Here is a 25860-nt window from a genome sequence, read left to right as displayed (position 1 = left end):
GGAGACAATCAGACAAACCAACTTATGGGATTGCCCACAAGTGACCCAGACTCTTCCAAAATGTCAATGTCATAAAAGACCTCTTATCATGTCATAAATGTCAAAAAACACTACAACTGTTCTAGTTTCGGGTACACCAAAGAGTCATAACAACTAAATACAACACATGACAGGGGCACCTGGGTGGCTCAGCTGGTTGAGCATCCAACTCTTGATTTTGGTTCAGGTCATGATCTCACGGTTCATGGGTTCAAGCCCCATGTTGAGCTCTGTGCTGACCATGTACAGCCTGCTTGGGATTCTCTCTCTCCCCCCCTTACTGCCTCTCCCCCACTTGTGCTCTCTCTCAAAATAAATACATAAACTTAAAAAAAAGTTTAGGTATGGGAATGCAAGCTGGTGCAGCCACTCTGAAAACAGTATGGAGGTTCCTCAAAAAACTAAAAATAGAACTACCTACGACCCAGCAATTGCACTGCTAGGCATTTATCCATGGGATACAGATGTGCTGTTTCAAAGGGACACATGCACCCCCATGTTTATAGCAGCACTATCAACAATAGCCAAAGTATGAAAGGAGACCAAATGTCCATCGATGGATGAATGGATAAAGATGTGGTGTGTATACACACACACACACACACACACACACACACACACACACACACACACACAAAGGAGTATTAGTCGGCAATCAAAAAGAATGAAATCTTGCCATTTGCAACTACATGGATGGAACTGGAGGGTGTTATGCTAAGTAAAATTAGTCAGAGAAAGACAAAAATCATATGACTTCACTCATATGAGTGAAAGAGACAAAACAGATGAACATAAGGGAAGGGAAACAAAAATAATATAAAAACAGGGAGGGGAACAAAACACAAAAGACTCATAAATATGGAGAACAGAGGGTTGCTGGAGGGGTTGTGGGAGGGGGGATGGGCTAAATGGGTAAGGGGCATTAAGGAATCTACTCCTGAAATCATTGTTTCACTATTTGCTAATTTGGATGTAAATTTAAAAAAATAAAAAATAAAATTTAAAAAATGTTTAAATACAACACAATATTTGACTGAATCATAACTTTTCCATTTAAAAAACAGCTATAAAGGTTAGCATTGAGGAAATTCAAATATTGACTGCATATTAGACAATCATACTACATTGACATTAAAATTCCTGTGTGTTATATTTGTCCTGTGGTTTTGTAGGAGCCTGGTCTTGTTAGGAAGCTTCTGATGTATTTGGGACTAAAATGCCATGATGTCTGCAACTAAATCTCAAAGAATTTGTGTGTATTTGTGCGTGTGTATCTGTTTGAATATACACAGAGAGAGAGATAAACAGATAAAACAATAAAGCAAAATGTTAACAGCTGGTGACTCTAGATGAAGGATTTACAAGTGTTCATTAAGCTATGCTTAAATTTTCTTCTGCAGATTTGAAATTTTTTTTTTATTTTTTTTTTTAACATTTATTTATTTTTGAGACAGAGACAGAGCATGAACGGGGGGAGGGCCAGAGAGAGAGGGAGACACAGAATCTGAAGCAGGCTCCAGGCTCTGAGCTGTCAGCACAGGGCCTGATGCGGGGCTGGAACTCACAGACTGTGAGATCGTGACCTGAGCGAAGTCGGACACTCAACCGACTGAGCCACCCAGGCACCCCTGAAAATTTTTGAAAGAAAAAAAAATTGGGAAAAACCCAAATGTAAAGTGGTTTAGTCAGAATTCATTTAGTTAAAAGGAGAGAAACTCTGGGGCACCTGGATGGCTCAGTCTGTTAGGCATCCTACTCTTAATTTTGGTTCATGATCTCATGGTTCGTGAGTTTGAGTCCCACATCAGCCTCTGTGCTGACAGCAAAGCCTGCTTGGGATTCTCTGTCTCCCTCTCTCTCTCTGCCCCTCCCCTGCTCACTCTCTATCTCCCTCTCAAAATAAATAAATAAACATTAAGAAAAAAAGGAGAGAAACTCTGATAAAAGACCATAAGGCAAGCTGAGGGCAAAGCACAAGCTACCCTAGGTCCAGGCCTTTGAGGCTCTGGACCTAAGGGCCTCTTGTAGAATGTTTTTGCCCAAATGTATTTGGTTAGTAAACTCCCCCAGACATATATTGTCTCCCCCAGACATATATACAGTCGCTGGAGGAAACACAAGCCATCCCTAACGAAGGGGACACTGACCCTCTCTTACTGTTCCTTCTTCTAATTAATGTGAGGGTTTCTCCCTCATTCATTTCCTAGGTTAATGGCTATGATAATTGGAGCCAACAGTGGTTAGTCAGGATGGGAACTTTAAGGAATATTCCCAAACAGCTGTTAAAATTCCATTTGTTTCAGGAAATTCCCTGTCTTTTCCAGCCTGACATGGACAGCCTAATTCCACTAGTTGGTAGAAAACAAAACAAAACAAAACAACACAAAAATCTGGCGTCTGTTCCTCTGTCCCAGATGACAATGTTTAAAACCGGGAATCCTCCTTCTCTGCCTTCTGCTGGCACCTTGCTTCTTCTGCCTTCCCCTCCCACTCCTGTTTCTGCACCACCTTGGATGCAGCCTACAAAACTGGCTTCTATACCATCCTTGGTGTCTCTGGCACCATTGGCTCCTACTCCCATCATCAATGTCAAAGAGTGAAGAGCACCCCCTTGGACCGCCCACTTCAGATTCCCAGGTAAAAACTGACAATGGGGAACAACTGACTGACTTTTAAGTGGACACAGGTAGAACATATTTGGTATTTAAATTAAGTTTGTTGATTTAATTAAGATAGACATGTTTTTACAGTTATCAGCATTAAATATGGAACTTATTCTATCTAGGTTTGCTGAAGGCCACAAAAGCTCATGTTATCTCCGTTCCAATTTGTTAGCGAAAAGATGACTTAAAATAATGGTTAATTTTGCCTGTCTCAAAGTTTTCATGGGTAATTGTTAAGATATTTCAAAGTCTTTGGTAATCTGAAACTTAAAAGTTTTGCTTGCCTGGTAAGTGGGACTGAATTCATTGGACATATAGGTCTTTTCCAAATAGAATGGAATGCTAAAATATTAATTATTCAATGTAGATTTGTGCTTTTGACTTCTTATTGCAGAGAAACTAAGGCTATTTGGGTCTGTTGGCAAACATGCTTTGCGCTTAACTGGTTCATAAATTTGTCATCTAAAAAAATTCTGCTTTAACAGTTCACAATTGGTTACTACTTAGTTTTCACTGGAGACTAAGGTTCCTAAGAGTTAAAATTCTGCTAAATGTAGTTAAGCCTGATGGAAATAAGGGAAACAACTCTGTATGTAAAAAAAAAGTAGAAGATGTATAAGATATAGTAAATGGAAATATAATTTTGTTGAAAGTAAAAGAAAGTAATTTTGTCCTAAATGAGATTGGTTGTTTGAAGAGAAATGGCTTGGGACAAAATCTGAAGGCAAAGGAAAGTTGTAGAAGGTTCGTGAAAGGAAATCTTTGGAAAGGAATTTTATATGTGGTTAGAATGGACTAAGTGAAATTAATGGATTTTAAAAGTACACTGGTATTGAGGTGCCTGGGTGGCTCAGTTGGTTAAGCATCTGACTTTGGCTCAGGTCACGATCTCACAGTTTGTGGATTTGAGCCCAGCATCAGGCCCTGTGCTGACAGTTCAGAGCCTGGAGCCTGCTTCGGACTCTGTGTCTCCCTCTCTCTCTGCTCCTCCCCCACTCACACTCTGACTCTGTCTCTCTCTCTCTCTCTCTCAAAAATAAATAAACATTAAAAAAATATTTTTTTAACTACACTGGTATAAGGTTAAAATTCTGCTTTTCTATATTCAAAAGACAAAGTTTTCTTGGATTGTTCTGCTCTTGATAAATATATATATTAAATTTTATATATAATATATATTTATATGATATATAAATAAATCTATAATTCTATATTATATATAATATATAATACATATAGTAAATATATGTATGCAAACGGTTTTTTCTCTTTTGTCTGCTGGGAAAATGAAAGGTTATGTTTTGTCTTTATCAGGTCTTTGACAACTTAAAGTTAAAACTTCTCAATGTTAAAGGACCTAAGTGTTGCTAACAACTATACAACCCTACATGTTTGTTTTTGAAATCTCTTATTGCCATCTTGGTTAAATAAATAATTTAAAGTTTTTAAGATTTGTAATGATCTATAATCCTATTTAGGATGTGCTTTATAACTTTCTAAGGTTTTAACAAACTTCCAAGATTTAAATTGTAAATGAAGTCTTTTTGACCAGTTAGGCCATTTTATTTGTTATGTTAAGTTACTCTGCAAACACTGTCAAACAAATAATGGTTAAGTTTAGGTTTTATTGCTTGGGTAAATGCTATAACTCTTCAAATATATATGCAATTCCTAAAATTTTAATATGTTTTGGTGATAAGGTTGACACCTGATATTCTGATTATCAAAGTGTTATGTGTCACAGAAATAACCAAATTTCCTTGTCAATTCCATCAAAATGAACTCTCATCAGACTGTTAACCATGTCCACTTTTTAGTCTTTTGTCACTTATAGTTATTGTTCTGATGCTCTTACAAAACGTCTTTTATCTTCAAGATTTATAAAAAGGACTTTTAGGACAAATACAGGTATCTGAAATCTTTAACATTAATACTAAAATGGGTAAGAATTTCCAGAACCAAAAGACATCATTCAAACTGAACAAAAATTAGGAACATGGTACAAAATAAACTGAGGAAAATTACAGTTTTCATGACTCTTGTTTTAAACAATTGCTGGTTCTCTGTTTGCTCTTCCCGATTAAGGAAACTTTCTCCTAAGATATCCATGATATACAAAAATAGGATAAGGTATTCATTGGGAAACAAACTGAAGCTTTTAACCTTTCTCTCTACCTGAACCCCAGTAAGTGTTCTTTTTCATGGCAATTACAGTTATTTGCATGAGTTATATAAGAATCTGTTCTCTTTGTAACAGGACACCATTGGTTATTTTACTAGGCTTTGACTGGAAGGTCATATTTGAGAATCATGCATAGACTCAGAAATAACCAAACAGCTTTAAGGAACTAAGGTTGACTTTATAAAGCATGAAGCCAACAAAGCCCGTTGGAAATGTTGGCCTTATGCCTTGCTTACAGAGTTCCCAGCAGCCTTACCAGGTGAGTAAAAAATGTCACTTCCTGGCAGGTGCAGGAACCTCAGGATATCTTGGGGACCTCTAGAAGAGGAACTTGCCCAACTCTCTAAGTATTGCAGGCACGTCTGATGGCAAGTATATGGCTGGCTTCTGGCCTGGAGATGCCTAAAAGTTCAACCTAGAGATTCCTTACAAAAAGTTCTAGCAAAGCAAATTATAAAGGATTTATATGATCAGTCGCTGTTCTTGCTGAGCTTATGTAATTAATTAGGTCAAGTTTATTAAAACTGGACTTGTTTTACAAGCAAATTAGTCTTGATTTGGCTATCTCTGGAAATGAGGATTATTACAAAAATTATGTTTCAATAATGCACCTTTATGGATGTTAAATTCTAGTTCTGATTGTCTTTACCTGTTTGTTGTTTGCCTAAGTTGAACAACGTGAGGTAAACTTCAGAAGAATTGTCACAATAGCACAGGTATGGACAATATTCTTGTTTGTTATTTTGTGGGAATAATAACAGGACCCCATGGCCATATATATATATACGTATATATATACATATATATATATATATATATATACATATACATACATATATACATATATATACACACACACACATATATATATACGTATATATATTTTTTAGTGGGATGGATTTCCCCAACAATTGTATATAAAAAGACTTTTCTCACTGTAAACCTATCAATAGATAAAAACTATAGCGCTTTATTAAATTATTCACTTGAGGCTGGGTTAATTCATCAATCTCTAAGTGAATATACAAACCATATCCTCCCTAAACCTGATTTGACAGTTACTAGAAACCTACCCCATAAAAACCCAGGAGTCCTGGGCGAAAGTCTAATACAGCAGGGGATTTAATTCCAAAATGGAAGGACCTCTACTTGGGGTCATATTGTGTACTTCCACTGCAATAAAGTTAGAGGGGCATTCTTCATGGGCTCATATACCCAGAATAAAAACTGTACCTCCTTCACAGGAAACCTATGAGCCAACTAATGTGCTTTCTTATTCCTGAAACCTGTGGAAGACCTCAAGCTTCTCTTGTGATGGTTGCACCTTTCTTCTTCATTCTCCTTTTCCCAATTTATACTGATAATTCCTTCTTATAATGGGTCATTCAAAAGGATCACCAAAGACATTTGAATTACAAACCAAAAAGACCCATCTGATTCCTGCTGCCAGTTCCTACTCCCCTCTGAGGAGGAGGAGTAGTAGTAGTAGGGGTAGAAGTAGTAGAAGTATTCCCCTCTGAGAGGCTTCAAGCCTGACATCTAAAAGTCTCACTGGCAGTGCTGGCAGACACCGGGTTTGAAATCTGCTATAACCATTAACCTATAATTGCCTTGTTTCTATATTTCTTTATTGATTACTTATTTGCTTCCTGAACAGAGTCTATGATGGCTATACACAACCTTTACACAGTTAAGGCCTTAAATGACTCTCAAAATAACATTATATTATTAAATACTAAAATAACTAAAATAAAATTAAACATTAAAATAAAAGCATGAAGCCAATAAAGCTCGTTGGAAATGGTGGCCTGATACCTTGCTTAGAGAGTTCCCAGCAGCCTTATCAGGTGTGTAAAGAATGTCATTTCCTGGCAGGTGCAGGAACCTCAGGATATCTTGGGGACCTCTAGAAGAGGAATTTGCTCTCTTCATAGTTCTACAAAAGAGAATGGCATTAGATGTTTTAACTGCTGCACAAGGTGGAACTTGTGCTCTCATAAAAACAATGCTGTGTAGACGCTCTACAAGATGGGTTTTCCTGAAGCTGCCAGTTCTTTCAGAACTCATCAAATCGAGGCTGCTCCAACCAGCTCTGCATTTGATGGATTTAAGGCAAATCTTGTCTTTAAGGAGATTGAGAAGAAACTTGAAGACAAGGGAACTTGAAGAAAACTGGTGGTTTTTTTGTCTTCAAGGTGAAGGATGGCCCTGGGGGTAAAGAAGCCACCTGGATGGTGGATGTGAAGAATGGCAAAGGTCAGTGCTTCCTAACTAGATTGTGACTGCACAATCACAATGGCTGACTCGACTTACTGGCTTTAACGCCTGGTAAAAGGAATCCTCAGTCGGCATTCTTTCAAGGCAAATTGAAAATCACTGACAACATGGGTCTGGCTATGGAGTTACAAAATCGTCAGCTTCAGTCAGGCAAAGCTAAGCTGTGAAGAACTCCCTTTGCCTATCTTTGAAAATTAAGATAAGGTATATAGATATATATCCATATATTTCATTATCAGAACTTAGATGGAAATCACACATTGGCAAATAATGTGAGATTTGTTTTTTTTTTTTTTTAACGTTTATTTATTTTTGAGACAGGGAGAGACAGAGCATGAACAGGGGAGGGTCAGAGAGAGGGAGACACAGAATCTGAAGCAGGCTCCAGGCTCTGAGCTGTCAGCACAGAGCCCGACACGGGGCTAGAACTCACGGACCGTGAGATCATGACCTGAGCCGAAGTCGGACGCTCAACTGACTGAGCCACCCAGGCGCCCTGTGAGATTTGTTTTTAAATGGGTGTGACCAATCCTATTTACCCTGAACTCTGGGTGAATAGAGCCTGCTAGTATATTACTGCTTGCTGAACTGCATACAACTGTGCATTACAAAGTTAATATGTTAATTAAGGTTTGGGGTAAAACTGAGTTTCAGAATAAAATTAGGAACAGCAAGATCTAAAAACAATGTAAACAACGCTCTCATTTTGCTTTAAAGAGCATTCTGCTGAAGACTGAATTTAAGTTTCCTTTGGGAGAACTAGGGAAGAAACCGAATACCACCACTAGGTGGCCAATAATTAGTGTTGTGCACTTAATGTCCTTAACCTATTTTCCATTAACAGTTTTTAAAATTCTGTACTGGGATGTTTAAAAAAACTTAAACTTTGCATTTCATGCTGTCAAAATGGTATTTTCCTCCCAAATCAAAATAATCTGATCAGAGCTGGGGGAAAATTTTTTTAGGTGAATACAGGCCTATTTAAAAAAAAAAATTTAAGATGAGTTTCCTTCTTGAAAAATCAGTGTATTTATCATAAAACGCTGTTGTTAAAAATAATTGAACAAATAAAGTTTGCTTTGAGATGCATAGTTTTCAAAGTAAAAAAAACAAAAACAAAAAAAACAATGCTGTGTATACATTCCAGATTACCACACGAATATTTCTGAAATTCAAAGCAACATGAATGCTCAAATTGACACTTTTAAAAATCCCTCTCTTTCCTTTAATGATTGGTTAAACATCTAGACTGGAAAATTTTTGTCAACTACCAAGGACTTTTATTGGGGTTTCTTTCTTCTTACTCTAATTATGTTTTGCTGTTTTCTCCCATGTCTCTCCACCTGATGCTAAGACTCCATCACTACAATAACTTCAAGCCAACAGATGATCTTTTCTACTCAAGGAGATTCATACTCATTGTCCACCTTGAATTCAGTTGCTTCCGCCTTTCATAACTCTCCTATACGTCCCCAGACTGACCAATGTTGACCCACAGGTAGGGACATCTCTATACCGCTATTTAGCAGGAAGAAGCTATAGAAGATGAGACCCTCCACCTTCAGCAACTTTAAAGATTTAAAAGTCAAAACTGATTAGGGGGGATCGGACAAGGGACCATAAGGCAAGTTGAGGGCAAAGCACAAGCTAGCACCCCACTCCCAACCCCTAGGTGGGATACGTGTGATTCCTCAGGCACTCCTGGATGCCCAAGAACAAAGGAAAGGAAACAAATAGGAAACTGACAGAGATCACAGTCATGAGGGCATGAGTCTCCATCAGTTTACAAATATCTTAGTAAATTACAAGAAAAAGGCATTCATTTCAATAGCCTAATCTCCAGAAACCTATAGACTCGGTTTCCTGGAGCCCCTAATATCACCCTCCCCTCCATAGTGATGTGGAGAACAAAGGCAAGAAGGAAATGGCAGGGAAAATTAAATTTCTTTATAACTGCAGCCCATTGACAAATACTTGAGGCAAATACAGAGTATAACATTTCTCTAGGAACCTCCTACCGTCATAATGCTAATGCATTACTAGAGGGAAAACCACCTTAGTTTGACAATAGCAAGGTCTCCAGTATTTTAAGAGTCCTCTTTAGTGTATCAAAGTCTTTCTGGAGGCCTACCTCCCTTTTGTCTTTACCTCCCCCAACTCCATAGTATATAACCAGTCACTCTTCACAACCCCAGTGCAGCTCTTTCTGCCCATGGGTCCTGTTCCTGTGCTTTAATAAAATCACTTTTTTGCACCAAAGATGTCTTCAAGAATTCTCTCTTGGCTGGCAGCTCTGGACCCCTCCCCCCCCCCACCACTCTAAAACCTTATCAACTCCAGTCCGCCCGCTTAACTCACAGAAATCCCTCTTGAATACCTGAAACCAGAAGTTCTAATTTTCTCATCTTTTCACGTTATCTTCATTCTCTCAGTGTCTGTAGGGAACATGAATGCTGATATCTCTCCAGCTTTACTTCTGCCAAGAGTATAGCTATTTCTCAAATGCAGTATGAAAGCGTCAAATGCTTGCCCTGGCTTGGGTCAGTGCTCCCTCCCACTGCAGCCAACCATCTGTGGCCAGGATCATGCTACATTAGAAAATGTTAGCTTCCCTAGGAATCTCATGACTGGGATGGAAGAGGCATTCCCATAGGAAAAGGGGGAGATGACAGAAAGAATAGATGTCAGCACACAGGAGATGCAATCAGCACCCACTCAACAAAGGGTTGATGAATATTGAAGGGACAGGGATTGTGCTAAGTGCTGGGTGACTCAGTCCTTGCCCTCAGGGCACCTACCTTCTAATGTAAGGGACTGGTGATAAACTGATATTCATCCAAATTGCCAATTAAACAAATGGTAAAAGGATATGAACAAACACAGAAGAAAACTGGTGAATAAACTGAAAGGGCGGGCCTACGCCGGCCGACTCCATCTTGTTCTGTGTCCTCCCCATTGAGTGACTATGTCCCCGACATGATCCCTTTTCCGGGAAAATCACAGAAACCTCAGACCGCGCCTCCTCCCCTTGAGTAACCTCCCGCTCACCCGTTCAAACTTCCTGATCAAAACACGCCCAGCGACCTTGGTAACAGGACTCTGACCCTTCCCCAGCCAATCGGCTGAGGCCACAGCCGTTACCTCACCAACTGCCCCTAGACCCCTATAAAACCTTTGTGCTTTTGAAGCTCTCTCCCCCTGGTATCTCACCGCTGCGTCTGTGCAGGTAGGGGACTGAGCTCAAGCTAGCTCGAATAAAGGCTCTTTTGCTTTTGCATCGGACTCGGCTCCCTAGTGGTCTTTGGGGATCACGAATTCAGGGCATAACAAAACATATAGAAAGTTGCTCAGCCTCACTCCAATGGGAAAAACACCAATAAACAAAGAAATAGAAGCTCATTTCCATCAGATTTGCAAAAAAATTTAAGTTTGATAATACCATATGTTGGCAAGGATATGGGGAAATAGAGACTTAATATGTTTTTGGAATAGATTAAAAATTAGGACAACCATTTGGGAGAGCAATTTGGCAGTATTAACTTTGAAGATGCACAAATAGAATGACTCAGGAATTTTGCTCCCAGGAAATACTTCACACATACATCCCTCACAAATGTGCTCAAGGAGATGCATATAACAATCTTCATTGCATCACTGTTTGTGAGAGCAAAAACGTGTAGTCAGTCCATTTCAACAACAGAAGAATAAAAAACTAAATCGTGGGGGCGCCTGGGTGGCTCAGTCCATTAAGTGGCTGACTTTGGCTCAGGTCATGATCTCAACAGTGTGTGAGTTGGAGCCCCACGTCAGGCTCTTGTGCTGGCAGCTCGGAGCCTGCTTCGGATTCTGTGTGTCTCTCTCTCTGCCCCTCCCCCCTTGCCCTCTGTCTCTCTCTCTCAAAAATAAATAAACATTAAAAAAAAAAGTAAACTGTGATATATTCATGCAAGGGAATACTACACAGCATTAGAAATGAAACTAGATCTCCATGTATGACATGGATTAATCTCAAAAACGTCAAGTTGGATAAAAAAAGATAACAGTATGTTACCTGTAGAGGACACTTTTTAGGCAACAGGCTCAAGCATTAGAAACTTGAACAAGGCAAAAGTGTCCACAGTGACCACCAAGCTGACGCAAAAAGGTTTATCAAGTGACCCACCTGGAAATAGCCATAGGCTCTGACCAATTACAACCACGCATAGTTCTTAAGATCACCAAAAAAGGGAAAATTCCATAGGTTCCATACTTCCTCACTCTGCCCTATACCTATAGCCCTTTACCACCACCTCCTGGCAGATAGTCTCTCCTTTGCTGTCCTTCCTGCTCTTTTGCAGTGTATTCAATAAACTTTTATCTCTTTTGTTCTGCCTTGGGTGTATTCTTTCACCACCCATGCCTTGGCCCCCTATCCAATCAGACCATGCCACATCACCATTTATGTATATTATTAAAATTCAAAAAACAGTTTTGATACGTACATAATAAAAGTGTAAAAACATAAATGGGAATGATACACATCAACTTCAGGATAATGGTTATACCTGGAGATAGGAATAGCATCCTAGTTATGTTTGAATTTTTTTTTTTTTAGAGAGAGAGAGCATGCATGAGCCGGGGGGGCGGGGAGAGAGACACACACACAGAGAGAGAGAGAGAGAGAGAGAGAATGAAACCCAAGCAGGCTCCACATTCAGCACAGAGCCCAATGCAGAGCTCGATACCATGACCCTGGGATCATGACCTGAGCAGAAATCAAGAGTCAGATGTTCAACTGACTGAGTCACCCTGGTGCCCCTGAAAAATCTTTTTAATAAAAAAAGAGAATAAAGCAAAATGCTAACTCTCAAATTTTGGTCAATACATGGGTATCTGAACATGTTTGTTTGTCATATTTAATAATTTTAAAATTTAAAAATATTAAGAGTCGATTAATTAAAATGATGAACAACTCCAGAGCTCATCTATGTCTGTGAAATTGAAACATCCTAAAATCCAACTGAGGACACATGTGAAAAACTTCAGAACCAATCCTTTGAGTTTCCCTTCTTTTTCAAAAGAAAAGTTGGATAAAATGAGTGGATCTAGATTCCTGGATCTATACAGGGAGAAACAAGGCATCAAAAGCATGGTTTTCAAGACACACAGACCTGGTTCAAATCATAGCTGCCTTGGTTATTCAATACATGTTCTTGGGTAAACCACTTCCTCCCTCCAAGCTTGTTTCCTCTTTTATGAGATGGAGATAAGCTGGCCAGATGGCAGATAGCACAAGGCAGCCCCAGGTCAGGGATACCTGAGAGCCAAAGGGAAGCTGGCAGATCAGAGAAACCAGCCCTGTGGCCATCAGAAGAGGGCTGGGCTTGGGTGTAAACAATGGCAACCCATTACAGAAGAGGCCAGAGCTCTAAGAAGGGAATCAGGCCCTGTTGGGTTTCAGACAGATGTACCCCTTCTTCTTCCCCCCGTTGCCCTGGGGAGAGCTTGGCCAGCCCTATCACCGTTACTGCAGGTTGAGAAGACACTGGCTGGGTGGCTGGGTAGGCACCTGCTCTACCTCAAGAACTAACTACAGTGTAGTGAACCAGCTTGCACCTTAGCAGCCTCTCTTCCACCACTCCTCTTCCCTCTCCCTGTACCCAAGCACTAAGTTAAAGCGATCAGAGGCGGCAACTTCTAGTAAGAGTCTTACCTGGGCCAAGAGAGTTATAGAGGGGTTCTCCAGGGATGCAGTTGTCTGCTCAGGATTATACCAACTAGGGGTGTAGACTATACACCAGAGAGCCTCCTTCCCAACTCACCAGGAATACTTCAAGTTACACTTGGACTATGCCACCTCCCCTAGGCATTTTAGTCTCCAGGCCTCTCCTGGCCCCAAGGAAAGAGGAGCTCACAGGGACAGATAAGAGCGGTCTGAGGGGCACACACCCAACAAGAGAAAGACAACATACAGGACTATCTTATCCAGACACACCAGAGTTAATAGACTAGGCAGGGCAACAACTGAAAATAAGCATTTTAAGTATTATTAAAAAAAGAAAAGAGAGGACTTTGGAAATATGAAGGGAGAAACAAGAAATCATAAACAAGAACCAACTACAGAACCCGATGTGAAAAATGTAGATTAAATAAAGCCCTCAAAGGCTGTGGTGAATAGCAGTGTGGATATATACCCAAGGACGAAATAAGCAAGTGTGAAGATCAGGTTCAGAAAATTGCCTTAAAAGCATAACAAAGGTATAACTGAAAGGCAGAAGGTTAAGCCAGTGTTGTCTGAAGCTGGCTACTTCTGAATGATATGGTGTATGATATAATGAGTGGACTCTTTGGTCAAGGGTCCTGCCTTTCACTGTATAGTGGGTCCCCTCATTGTATGCTATGTTGTTTGTGACTACTTCCTGTGGATTGGGCAGGCATAGTGTGGTTCCCCAGATAGTGATGAAAAAAAAAAAAAAAGGATGGAAGGAAAGAGGGAAGGAAGGAAGGAAGGAAGCAAGCTATAAAAGGGGTGAACACAAATATACCCTGGACTTTAGGAACAAAAGTGCACAAGAATGCAAATGGCACCAGGATTCCAGCTCTACTTTCTTTCTTTGTTTTTCCTGCTCTACCTCAATCTCTTTGACCTGAAGCCTTCTTCTATACAGGTGGGGAAAATGGCTGCCTATAGCTGATAAGTTTTATATCTTTATCCACCCAAGACAGATTGATCTCAACACTCTGCTAACCAAATTTAAGAATCTCATGAAAGGATCTTCTTCGTCCAGCTTGATCCAAGTCATTACCCTGGGACTAATTATTTGTGCCAAGAATCATATAAACATGGTAGGTTTCCAGTTAATTCAATCATTAGGGAAACAATTCTCAGGAGATGAAGACAGACAAATGTTTGCATAGCAGTACACTTTACACCAGAACAAAGCCTGATATATAGTAGGTGATCATTAAATGTCAGTTCCCTGCTGCCCTTCTTGCACCATCATCAGAGACGTGTAGTACTTATCCTGGTAGAGATGGGGAGCCACTAAGGAATTTTAAGCTAAAGATGACATTGTCGGCTTTTGTTAAGACTACTGTGTAGCAATATGGAAATTGGACTGTGTAAGGAAAGTTGGCAGTGTTTATCTTTAGAATTTAATCTTTAGAGGCGCCTGGGTGGCTGAGTCGGTTAAACGTCCAACTTCAGCTCAGGTCATGATCTCATGTTCTTGGGTTTGAGCCCCATGTTGGGCTCTGTGCTGACAGCTTAGAGCCTAGAGCCTGCTTCAGATTCTGTGTCTCCCTCTCTCTCTCTGCCCCTTGCCGCTCATGCTCTGTCTCCCTCTGTCTCAAAAATAAACATTTAAAAAAAATTTTTTAAGAATTTAATCTTTAATTGTAGAATATCCAGATGGGGTTATGATTGAAGAGGAATTAACATCACTCAGAGATGGATATATTGACTATTGGGACTTTGTCTTCCCTTTTTTCAGAAGGTAAAGGGTGACTATTTTTATGATGGATATTAGATCATGTAAGTGGAAGCACAAAGTTTAAAATGGATATAAGAGTAAAACTGGATGCAAAGGGGTGGACTGTGCTGGTCATGTGCCTGTTTACTTATGGCTCCATCCTTCACCCTTCACCTGCCCTGCTGTGTATCTAACTCCTGACAATCCAATTTCCAAAATTTCCTTGCCAAATAGTCCAGTTAGTTTCAGCTAATGGCAGCCAATGCCAGGTAAAAGGAGATTGAAAAGGATTGGTCAGAGAGGAGGGAAAAGATCAAGAAAAAAATGTGTCATAGAAGCCAAGGGAGGAGCACATGCAATTCATTCAATTCTGCAAATATTTAAGTGTGACCTCTGGGCTTCAGTCAGACTGAGCACATCAGACCCCAAGATGACAAAGGCCTAGTCAACATCCTCAAGTGGAGTGACAGAAAAATTTTCAGGCAGAAACTGTGACAAAACAGGGTGACTGAACTGCAGCTGAGGAAAAACAAAACAAAACAAAACAAAACAAAAAAAGAAACCTAAAAAAATTTTTTCTCTGACTGCAAAGTTCTGGTTAAATTCACTGATAATAACTTTTCTCTTTGGGAACTTTGCACTCCTGTTTTACCAAGGAGGTGATCCCTCAAGCAGTGAGCTGGCACCCTGGCCAGGTTTTGAATGGCATCTCTGCTAAGACTCTATTTAACAGTGTTAAATGGTGCAAGGAGGTCGAGCAAAATAAGAGCTGAGATGTTACCAACAGATTTAATAAAGAGGGATTTGTTAGAGACCCAGGTGAGAGAAGTTTCTCTGGGTGGGCGGGGCGTGGAATAGGAAACGCATATTATCCAGAAGTAGGGCTGTAATAGAAAGGAGAGGAGGTAGCCAGTGAGGGAGGACAGTTTCCCAAACAAGAGAGATCTGAGCATACCTGTGAATGACTACAAGAGTCCCGGGTCAACTAGATGGCTTGGGGTTGCTTACAATAAAGACACCTATTCACCGCGCAGCCCCTCATGGAGTTCTTCTTTGAAGTACCTCAGGATGTTTCCCCTGCTACACCTGGAAACCTTGGCAGTCACTGGAAGTCACAAAAGACTAGGTGATTAGGAGATCTAAACACTGCCTTCTGATCCTGCCTGCTTCATTAGCATGCCCAAGACCCCAAGAGAGCAGAACCCCTGGGGTCTGAGAAGCAGCCAACGGAAGGTAGAGTACCAAGCGTCTGGGATCCAGGCTGCAGTCCCGCCTCTGACACTCCATAACCTGATACCCGTAGCCTTGTGACTTGTCTTGAGGTCACAAGGGATGCCCGAGGTTTTGAGGGATGCCCAGAAAACACCTTTTGGGTTTGAGTGCAGTCTCTACCAATGCACTACAATGCGACCTGGGGCCTCGGTTTTTCCTTCTAGGAAGCCCTGCTTTACAGAGTAACCGAGAACAGCGGTCAACTGACCACTAGGCATACAGTAAGTGCTCGGGAAATGCCAATATCACCGTCTCCCATTACGCCCAGGTACAGCCTCTCGCTCCACACCGCACCTTGCAGCGGGGGCGGGAGGTCCCCGCGCTCTGGTCGGCTAGCCCACTCCCGCTGCCCCGGCGCGGGCCGCCTGTCGCTGATAGCAGCGGTGCATTGTGGGCCTTGTAGTGCGGGGCTGGGGTTGGGTGGGTGGGCGCGGCCGCGGCAGTCGCAGCGGGGCCATCTTACGCGGGCCGGCTGGTTCGGCCTGTGCAGCCCGCACCCGCGCCCTTCGCCCGGCCCGATGGCTCCGCGGCCGCTGAGCCCCTTGGTGCTGGCGCTGGGCGGCGCCGCGGCCGTGCTGGGCTCAGTACTCTTCATCCTCTGGAAGGCCTACTTCGGGCGCGGACGGGAGCGGCGCTGGGACCCGAACGAGGCCTGGTGGGGCGCGGAGCCTCCTCGCCTCCCTGAGTGGGACGAGTGGGACGTGAGTGCCGGGCCGGGGTCTGTATCTCCGCACGTGCAGCTGAGGGGTGTGACGCGGCCCCGCGAGGCCGGAAGCGCCTGGGTCCGGGACTTGGCGCCACAGCCCGCTAGCCCTCGCGAAAGGGCGCGCGGTGGGCAGCCAGGCAGTCGTGAGTCCCGGAACCGAGAGATGGGTGGGCATTTCAGGGAGTGTTTGGCACCGCCCTGTGCTGCCGCGGGACCCGGGCTTCCTCGTGGGCGCCAGAGCTCCGTGGGCGCGGCCCCGGAGTGATGTCGGGCCCGCGCCCTGTCCAGCCCGCGCTCGCCGGGCGCCTGCGCAGTACGCACAGCCCGCGGCCTGGGGCATGCTGGGAGAGGCCTCCGCCCCTTCCCGGCCCCAGGCCGAATTGCGAGTTTTTCCCTGTCCGTGGTACCTACGATCCTGGGTCGCGGGGATTGCCAGTCTGAGGAGGCTGAGACTTCGCAAGAAGGAATTTCACCGAGGTCACTCAGGGAAAGCCAGGAGAATAGGGTTTGGGATTCAGGACTCCAAAGGCAGCGCTGGTCTCACTGCACCAGACCATGCCTGCCTGCCCATTGATGAGTGGGGAGCGGGATGGACGCTTTGGTGTCTTCGGTCTTCTTTTAGGGAGGGTCCGGAGGGAGGGTGCCGGCCGCAACCTGACCTGTACTCCACAGCCTGAAGACGAGGAGGACGAAGAGCCGGCGCTGGAGGAGTTGGAGCAGCGTGAGGTGCTGGTGCTGGGGCTGGATGGCTCAGGGAAGAGCACGTTCCTGCGCGTGCTGTCTGGGAAGCCACCGCTGGAAGGCCACATCCCCACCTGGGGCTTCAATTCTGTCCGGCTGCCCACCAAGGACTTCGAGGTGGACCTGCTAGAGAGTGAGCAGACCCCCCCCGCCGCCCCCCCCCATCTCCCCATCACCTCAGCTGGACCCAAGCGGGGGATCTTTGCCTGGGGGTGGCTCCAGCATGCATATCTAAGCAGGACACGTCCCTGTATGACATTCTTCCCCTGCCTCTCTGGGACACAAATATAGTCCAAGCTCTGTCTTCTGAAGCGATGGGCCGTTCATGATCAGGCAACTCCACCTTGGTCACTGCCTGTCCCTCACCCCTACTGAAGCTCACATGCCTAACACTGAGATATCAAAAGCTAAAGTTTCCTGTATGCCAAGCACTTGACAGGCATTATGTAATAAAATCCTCCCAACAATTCCAACAAACTGGAAACAGTCATTATCCTTGTTACATGCATGAGGAAAGGGAGGCCCAACAAGTTAAATAATTTATCCTGGCTCACCCAGCTTGCCAGTCTGCTAATGCAGACTCTGACTCTAAGCTCTCGATGTTAAGTACCATGCTACATTGCTTGTTTCTGAAGGATGCTTGCTATTTTCTTCTGCCCTTTGCACTGTTCCCTCAGTCTGGAAAGCCCTTCTTCCCTTGATAAACTGCTACACCTTCAAGATTTAGGTCAAATATGATATCCTGTGAAGCCATCTCTGACTCCCAGGCTAGGTTAAGGGCTCTTCCTCTGAGCTGGCTTTTGCCACATACCAGGCTGTGTCCATAACTAAGCATCTGGGACACAGATGGGTCTGATCCAGTCTGGCCCCTAGGGCCCAGCCTCAAGCAGATACCTGGGAGAGCTTGTTGAGTGAGTGATCAGAGGGGGTCTGGGCAGCGCCTATCCTCAGTGTTAGGCTTCTTGGGATCCCAGGAGAGGGTTGGCTGAGGGGGTATTGAGAGGACAGCAGTACTTAGCCACGTGTGTCTAGCTACAGACTTGGAGGGGAGGGACAAATGGACTTCTTGCCAGCCACAGGACTCAGGCCATAAAGATTGGGTAGGCTTAGTTAAGCATTATGTAGTGAGATCAGACTCTGAGGGCCTACCTGTTAGCCTGAATGGGCCCAGTTCTTCTGGTCTCAGGCACTTGCTTGCTGGCCTGTCCTGGCTATATCTTTCCTCCCTGATTGTGGCAAACATTGATATCCACCTGGAATTTGGTTCTTTAAACAAGATTTTCCCCATCCCTGGAAGAAGGGGTTTGGTGTTTTCATGTTACCCAAGAGTCTGACTGGTTACAATCCAGGTTTGATAGGTCACTCCTGGATTCAAATTCAGATCTCCCATTCAAGTCCTAGAGTTTTCCCTTCCCACAACACTCACATGGCTGTGGTCTCCAATGCCTGGCCTGGAGCCCAGCCAAGGATGGGCCCTTCGTGGATCTTTGATGACTCTTTCCGTCCCCCCCACTCCCCCCACTTCGTATACCTCTTTTATTAGCTAGTTCTTTCAGCTTTATTTTCCAATAGATTCTGCATCTGTCCACTTTCCCCCACTTCCACCACTGCCTGTTTGATCCAAGCCACCATCATCCCAGTACTATAATAGCCCCTGTGCTGGTCTTTCTGCTTCCACTTCTGTCCCCAATGTCAGCCAGCAGTATCTTTCAGACACCCATGTCACGCTTGCTTAAAACCCTTAAGGGGATCCCCAGCAGCCTCACTGTAGCCTTACAGCCCCTGTGTGTTCAAGCCCTGGCCAACCTTAATGGTTGTGGCTTCTTCCTCCCTCCCTCAGCCATCCTGGCTGCCTTCTGTTTCTCAAACACAGTGTTCTTGCTCTTCCTTCTGCTTGTAATGCTTTTCTCTGCCTCCTCCCTTAGCTAGCTCCTTTTCATTAGTCCAGACTCAGCTCATATGCTGCTTCCTCGGGGAGACCTTCCCAGATGACCCAATCCAAAGCCACCCTCCGCCATTTTCACTTTTTCTATTTGATTTCCTTCCCTTCTGAAATGTGCTTATGTGTTACTGCCGTGTCCGTCTTGGTTACAGAGGGAGCTCCTTGAGAGCAGGGCCCTGTCTGCCTTGTTCACCTCTGTATCCCCAGCACCCAGATCAGTGCTTGGCACCTAGTAAGTACTCAGTAAATACTTGTTGAGTGCCTGCTATGTGCCAGGCATTGTGCTGAGGGCTTTGGGGGGGGATCCAGATGTAAACAGCTCTAACTCTCAAAGAGCATAGAGTCCACAAGTATCAGAAATATATTCAGCAACACTAGGATGTGGTGTGACTAATGGGGACTGTGCAGAGGGACAGAGAGGAACAAGAAGGCAACCCAGGGTACTGTGTGGGCAGCCATGTGGTGGTAGGACTGAGTGTGGTGTTTGCAAGGAAAGAAAATGGGGTGGCCAGACTGAACAAGAGACACTGAAGGGAAAATGGCTGTGCACAGGCTGGGCAGGGAGTCCTGGCTTCTGACCACACCATTACTGGCCAGGGAGGAAGCTAGGAATTGGCAGGAAGCAGCCCAGGAAAAAGAACTAGAGAGTACTATTTAATGAGCACCTTGTATGCCAGTCCTGTGAAAGGTGCATTGCGTGTGGTACCTTGGGTTTTGCCACAACCTATTAGTAGATAAGTTCAGTGAGGAGGAGAATGCTGCTGCTTGAAGGCAGTGACTGCCCAGGGAGCCCTAGCTGTCAGAGCCAGAGCTAACCAGGTCTGATTGGCTCCAGAACAGGTTGTCTTTTCCTTGCCCCTGGCTGATGGAGCCTTGGGAAGCCAGAAGAGGGGTGGTCTTGAGGCTGTATGTACAGAGCTGGGGCCTGAGGAGGCTCTGAGCTGGCCCCTGGCCTCTCCTCAGTCGGTGGCAGTCAGAACCTACGCTTCTACTGGAAGGAGTTTGTGAATGAAGTAGACGTGCTGGTGTTCCTGGTGGACTCGGCTGACCGGCTGCGGCTGCCTTGGGCCCGGCAGGAACTGCACAAGCTGCTGGACAAGGACCCTGACCTGCCTGTCGTCGTGGTGGCCAACAAGCAGGTGAGAGCCATGGGAGGCTGGCTTAGGCCAGTTGGGCTTGATCCACTGATCCCTGGGCAGGGGCAGGGAGCACAGGAGAGAGATTCAGGCCCAAGTCCATGACCCGGAGCACTTGGCTGAGATTCTGTCACGTGCTTTTCATCCTGTGCTTTTTCCTCATCCCTGACCCTCGTCCTCTATCTGCCTTCCTCTTTGTCTCCCTGCCACCCACCATCCTGGAGAAATGAGAAAAATAATGATTAAGCATCCACTACATGTCAGTCAGGTATGGTTTTGAAGAGCATTTCATATTATGCTTCTAATTGACCCTACTACGTATGGGATACTATTCCCATTTTACAAATTGGGAATCTGAAGCTTGAGGTTTTGTAATCTCCCCAAGGCTGTACACCTTGAAAATAGTGGAACTGGGATGTCTAAATCCAAAACTTGTGCCTTTTCTGCATTGCCATATCCTTGTGACTTCCAGCTCTAGATCTGAGAGGTAAAGCTGGGAAGTAGTAAGTTGAGCCGATTGAAATAACAATATTATGAGTGCACCTACAGTGTGCCAGGCTAACCACCTGACAATCATGACCTCACTTAAATCCTGCAAAACCCTGTGATTGGCCTTGTTATTATCCCTCAATGCCCAGAGTTACAGCTGGTATATGGCAAAGGCAGGACTTGAACTCAGATCTTCCTCAAAGATCCTTCTTAACCACACTATACCTCTCCTGGGCCTTTGGCCAGACCTAAGCTGCCCTTCTCAGTACATACCAAGTTAAGCTTTGCCACGGTACAGAGTTCTGTCATTTTTCCTGTGGCCTGGCCCATGTCCCTGAGAACTGTGGCACATGTTCCCAACCTGTCTTGAAGAGAAGCTGTACGTCTTTGATCCCAGTTTCCCTTGCCTGTCAGGAAATACTTGACAATCATTTATAAATATGCCCATATGTCCTGGTTTTCCTGGGATGGTCCCCATTTATGCCTGTTGTTCTGGTATAATTATTAATAGTGCCCACTTTGAGTCTCAGAAGTACCCTGGTTTGGATGATGAATTATATCATCATTCTACTCATAATTTATGGCAATATAGAACCTACAGGAGACAACACCTAAGGTCCTATGAATTCTCCAAGAATTATTTTAATTTGGGGCCAGGGCTGAAATTAAAATGTACCCTCACCAGCCGTGCTCTGCAGTGGCTTCTTTTTTCCTCAGCCAGTGTCTAGGAGTCTGGGGCAGATAAGGCCCTTGTCTGGAAATGATCCTAGTATAAGATCTCCCCACTACTGAGTTTAGGAAACTGAGCTAGGATTCCTGTAAGGGGTATAGCCTTGGTTATCAGCCCAACCTGGGTTTGAAACCTGGCTTTGAAACCTGGCTTTGTCACTGTGTCCTTAGCTAAATACCTTCACCTCCCTGAGTCCATTTCCTCAGCAGTTCAGTGCAGACTGTGAGAATCAAATAAGTCTAAGCGCCTCTTACAATGCCTGGCTTAAAGGAAGTGCCATCTCTTACCACAGTGGCTGGTGATGGTATGAAAAGAGGTTGGTACCAAGGAAAGACGGAAAAGAGTTTAGACAAAGGGGCCCAGAGGCCACTTCTGGGAACTTAGGCCCCAGTGTTCCCCGGGTAGCCAAACAGTTCTTTCCATGGATGACAGCATGGGTGCTGGGAAACTGTCAGCTCTGTTCCAACTAGCTTCTCCATCTCCTCCCAGGACCTGAGTGAGGCCATGAGCATGGTGGAGCTGCAGCAGGAGCTGGGCCTGCAGGCTGTCGATAGCCAGCGGGAGGTGTTCCTCTTGGCAGCCAGCATCGCCCCTGCAGGACCTGGCTTTGAAGACCCCGGCACCGTGCATATCTGGAGACTGCTCTTGGAGCTTCTCTCCTAGGCTGGCCCCCACCTGCTCACGCACCCAACCCTGGAGACCCCCGTTCTGCCACTCCTGCTTCTCTATTGCCGGCCTGGGCCTGAGGCAGGAGCTGTGTGGCAACTCTTCCCTTCTCTCCTCCCACGCTCCAGAACAGGGCCTGAGCAAGGCCAAGAACCACACAGAGGCCTTCCTGGTGAGGTGGCCGTGAGGCTGAAGTGGGGAGGCAGGTGGGGCAGACAGTGGAAGAGCATAGTGTCTGGCTCACTCCAGGCTGGAAGTGGATCCAATTTTCACCAGTGAAGGCCTGCACCCTCCTTCTCTGATGTGTAAAGCAAGGTGCTCAGTGGGCTCAGTTCTCACCACTGCAGGTTGTGGTGACTGAGAACCAGTATAGTGCCAGAAGTACTCCCAATCTGAACCATTCCCTCCTGGAGACTTCACGCCCCTCTCATGCAGGCAGGTTCTGGGCAGTACACAGTGAGCCGTGGCTCCAAGGCCTACGATGTCCTGCAGCCCCAGTTCTGCCCAGCTGGGTCATGGCCTTGTGCTATCTCTGCCTCTCTGGCCCTGGGGCCATCATTTTTAAAGAGAGGTGATTTCCATGGGTTTTTTGTTGTTGTTTTTTTTTTTCTGACTTGGAAATACATTTTCCAGCCATGAAGGTAAGAAGTGCTAGAACGAACCTGGAGATCCTAGCAAGCTTTCTGAAACCTCCTGCTTCTGCAAGCCAAGGCCTGCCTGCCAGACTACAGGATCAAGTGGTATTCACCCCCAATCAAAAAAACTAAAGGCTTTTTTCCCCCTAATCTGGACACACAAGCTGCTGCTCTTGCACTAACTGTGCCAATGCCCATGTTTACAGAAGTCTGGGGGAGGAACCCATGTCCCTGGGGAGACAACTGTCAGCTGGAGCTGGGTGTTGGCCTCAGAACTGCGTTTTAATTATTTATTTATTTATAAAAGGAACAGGCCAAAGTTTTAGGTTCTGTTTCTAGGTGCTGTTATCAGAACCCCAGATGACTGTCATGGAAAACTTGTGTCTTTGAGGAAAATAGCTGGAATTGTGAGGCAATGTGATAACCTCCACATGTCAGTGGAGACAAAGTTCTAGCTTCCCCCTATCATTTACAGCTGTATGCAGTATCGTACTTCACATTAATCCACATGAACTTAAACTCCACCACCTGGCCTGATAAGTCAAAAGGACACACCTCCTTCTGTGTAGATGGTGACTCTAGGAGAGGAAATTTGAATCATGTAAATCCAGGCAAAAAGAAATGGGAATTAGCAGATCAGCCAATAGGGGGACTTTGGGTACCTCACTCAGCCTTTCTGGACCTGCTGATTCCTGAGCTAAAGCAAAGTTGGACAGAATTTCTGGGTTTCTCCAGTGCACACTCCAGGATTCTCCTGTTTCTGGTGACCAGCCAGTTTGTCTGTATATTGACACTTCTCTTTAGTGCAGGCAAAAGAAGGAGCCTTTTGTCTGTCAGGGGCCACTGAGTAATCAGTAGCCACAAATGGATTTTTTTTTTTAGAGGTCATATCCAACTCCGTTTGCTTTTTAATTGAGAATACAGATTATGTGCCTTCATTTCATTTGACATTTACTCAGTGTGTGCTTCAGTTCCATGCTGTGGCCTATGTGAGAAAAGGCACAGGGAGGGAGGGTGGGGAGGGAACCCCCCAAATCCAGAAGTGTGATTATTGGAACAGTGGCCTACCATGCTCTTGGGCTGTAGGTATATCAACAGAATCACTATTATTTGAAATCCTGATTAATGTTCGCAGAAGAAAGAGATTTGTTTGCTTTTACTTAAAATATTTAAGGAGTGACTTGGCTTTTAAAGAGTAGCCTTTGAAACTTTGCCGACAAATTTTCATTTTGACATTGAAAGATTATAAAACTACTTCTCTGTTCTTTGAACTCCTGGTTCTCCAGTGCTTGACATTTACCTTTGGAACCAGCAGTGTTGTAGGGGATCCTTTTCTAATTTAGATCTGCCTTTGGTCTAATGAGTATCATTATGTAATACAATTTTCAAAGTCTCCAGTGAGGGCAGTGAACTTGAATAAAGAGTTTAACTAACTATATCTACTTGAGCAACTTTTGAAGACCACTCCCAGAACTGACAGGTCCCAGTGGTACACCAGAAGAGACACCACCGGGGGGCGCTGAAGGTCCAGAGTACCACCCCTCTGATACTTGTGCAGAATATAGATGTTCTCTTGGCCTGTGAGTGTGCCTCATCACATTTGTGGCTGACAGCTGTGCTCTGGTAGGGTCGTTGGCCTATCCTCCAGGCAGAGTGCCAACAGTGCTTATCTGCTCTGGTTTCTGCCAGGATTAGACCAGATGAAGTAGAGGAGTGGGGCTCTCTTACAAACAGCTACGTGCCTGGCCTGTGGTGCTCTTACCCAGTTGCTCCCGAATGTGACTTTCTGATTCACAAGCCCAGATCACCTGCTCCTGGGACCCAGCCATTATCTGGAGTTCATCTCAAAGTTTTCTGAGCTAGCCTGGATGACACTGCCTCCACCCCACTGCCCCAACACTACAGCTCCCAACCTACCTGAGCGTGGGTTAGGGGTCAAATGTCAGCAGCTCTCCTAACAAAGGCAGCTGGAAGGTAGGAAGGCTCTGGGTCTGGGAGAACAGATGGGCACTCCACATCAAAGGGAAGCCTCTGCTTCTGCTTGCCTGTTGAACCTATGCCTCATCATTCACCCTGGCCCTAAGGGCTTCTGTTCTTAAGAATTACTTAATGCAATGTGGCTTCTGGTTTTCCATTCTCTGACCTGCTGCCAACCCTCAGGAGAGGCCAACTTGGCTGAAAGCTTGGTCATGTGGATGGTCTGAGCAAAATTAGGTTCCTGAGACTACTGAGACCACCACCTTGGACTGGCTGCCTATCCCAAGAAGCCTCCTCTGGTACCTCTTGGTGCCCAGATGTGGGTTGCAAGCTTGCGCTGACACACTGGCATCCAGCTGTAAGGACGGGGTGGGATGGTGAAATCAGTCCATCACAGCCCTCCCAGTCCTGCAGAGAGGTGCTGATGAGAATCTGAGGACTCTTCCCCGTCTGCCTGAATGAAACACTAGATTCTCCAAAAAATGTTTCCACCTGACTTTAGAAAACATTTGTTCTTATGCTAGTTTAGTAGCAATCGCCAGCACTTTGAACTAGCTGCTGAAACTCACCTGTGGTATTCATCCTCAAGCACCTGCCCACACCTCAGACCTGGGAATGAATAGTCTTAGTCTGCCTGTCTTGTTTGTTGGCTCACACATCCCTGAAGTCCTTTCTAGTAAAGAACCTCCACCTTTTCCTCATCTGCTGCCTCTGCGAGGTGGGCCCATGAGGTACATGGGGAGAATTCCCATCAAAGATCTGGAAGAGGCCTTGCTGTCCCAGCCCAAGCCCTATGAACCCAGACCTGCAGGGTTGCCAAGGACAATCTGCATTAAAGAGCACCGGCAGCAGTTTGAGCCACACAATAAATGCCAAAAACTCAGTTGTGGTTTCATTTGAATTCTGATTTTGAGGAGTACATGCTGGGTGCTTATAGCTCCAGTGAGGGGCAGC

At 44.8% G+C, this 25860-nt stretch overlaps 1 protein-coding gene and 1 pseudogene across 1 annotated transcript; both read left to right on the top strand.

Moving 5' to 3' along the window:
- Window positions 1-6858: 6858 nt before the first annotated feature.
- On the top strand, window positions 6859-7428 carry LOC106975392 (sterol carrier protein 2-like; annotated as a pseudogene).
- An 8870-nt stretch (window positions 7429-16298) lies between these two features.
- On the top strand, window positions 16299-24367 carry ARL10 (ADP ribosylation factor like GTPase 10). Its single transcript, XM_027035007.2, has 4 exons — window positions 16299-16585; window positions 17263-17464; window positions 20237-20412; window positions 22118-24367. The coding sequence occupies exons 1-4, from the start codon at window positions 16403-16405 to the stop codon at window positions 22289-22291; spliced, it is 735 nt and encodes a 244-aa protein (XP_026890808.2). The 5' UTR covers window positions 16299-16402; the 3' UTR covers window positions 22292-24367.
- Window positions 24368-25860: the final 1493 nt, after the last annotated feature.

This window comes from Acinonyx jubatus, chromosome A1 (assembly GCF_027475565.1).
Source record: "Acinonyx jubatus isolate Ajub_Pintada_27869175 chromosome A1, VMU_Ajub_asm_v1.0, whole genome shotgun sequence".
NCBI classification, from domain to species: domain Eukaryota; kingdom Metazoa; phylum Chordata; class Mammalia; order Carnivora; family Felidae; genus Acinonyx; species Acinonyx jubatus.
Note: the sequence above shows the minus strand (reverse complement) of the source record. Positions and strands in the feature narration are given on the sequence as shown.

Bases quoted from the DNA above. Each gene is read 5' to 3' on its own strand.
- ARL10 (XM_027035007.2), top strand. From the start codon at position 16,403: ATGGCTCCGCGGCCGCTGAGCCCCTTGGTGCTGGCGCTGGGCGGCGCC. The intron at 16,586-17,262 runs GTGAGTGCCGGG...TGTACTCCACAG, and splicing joins CTGAGTGGGACGAGTGGGAC to CCTGAAGACGAGGAGGACGA. The intron at 20,413-22,117 runs GTGAGAGCCATG...ATCTCCTCCCAG, and splicing joins TCGTGGTGGCCAACAAGCAG to GACCTGAGTGAGGCCATGAG.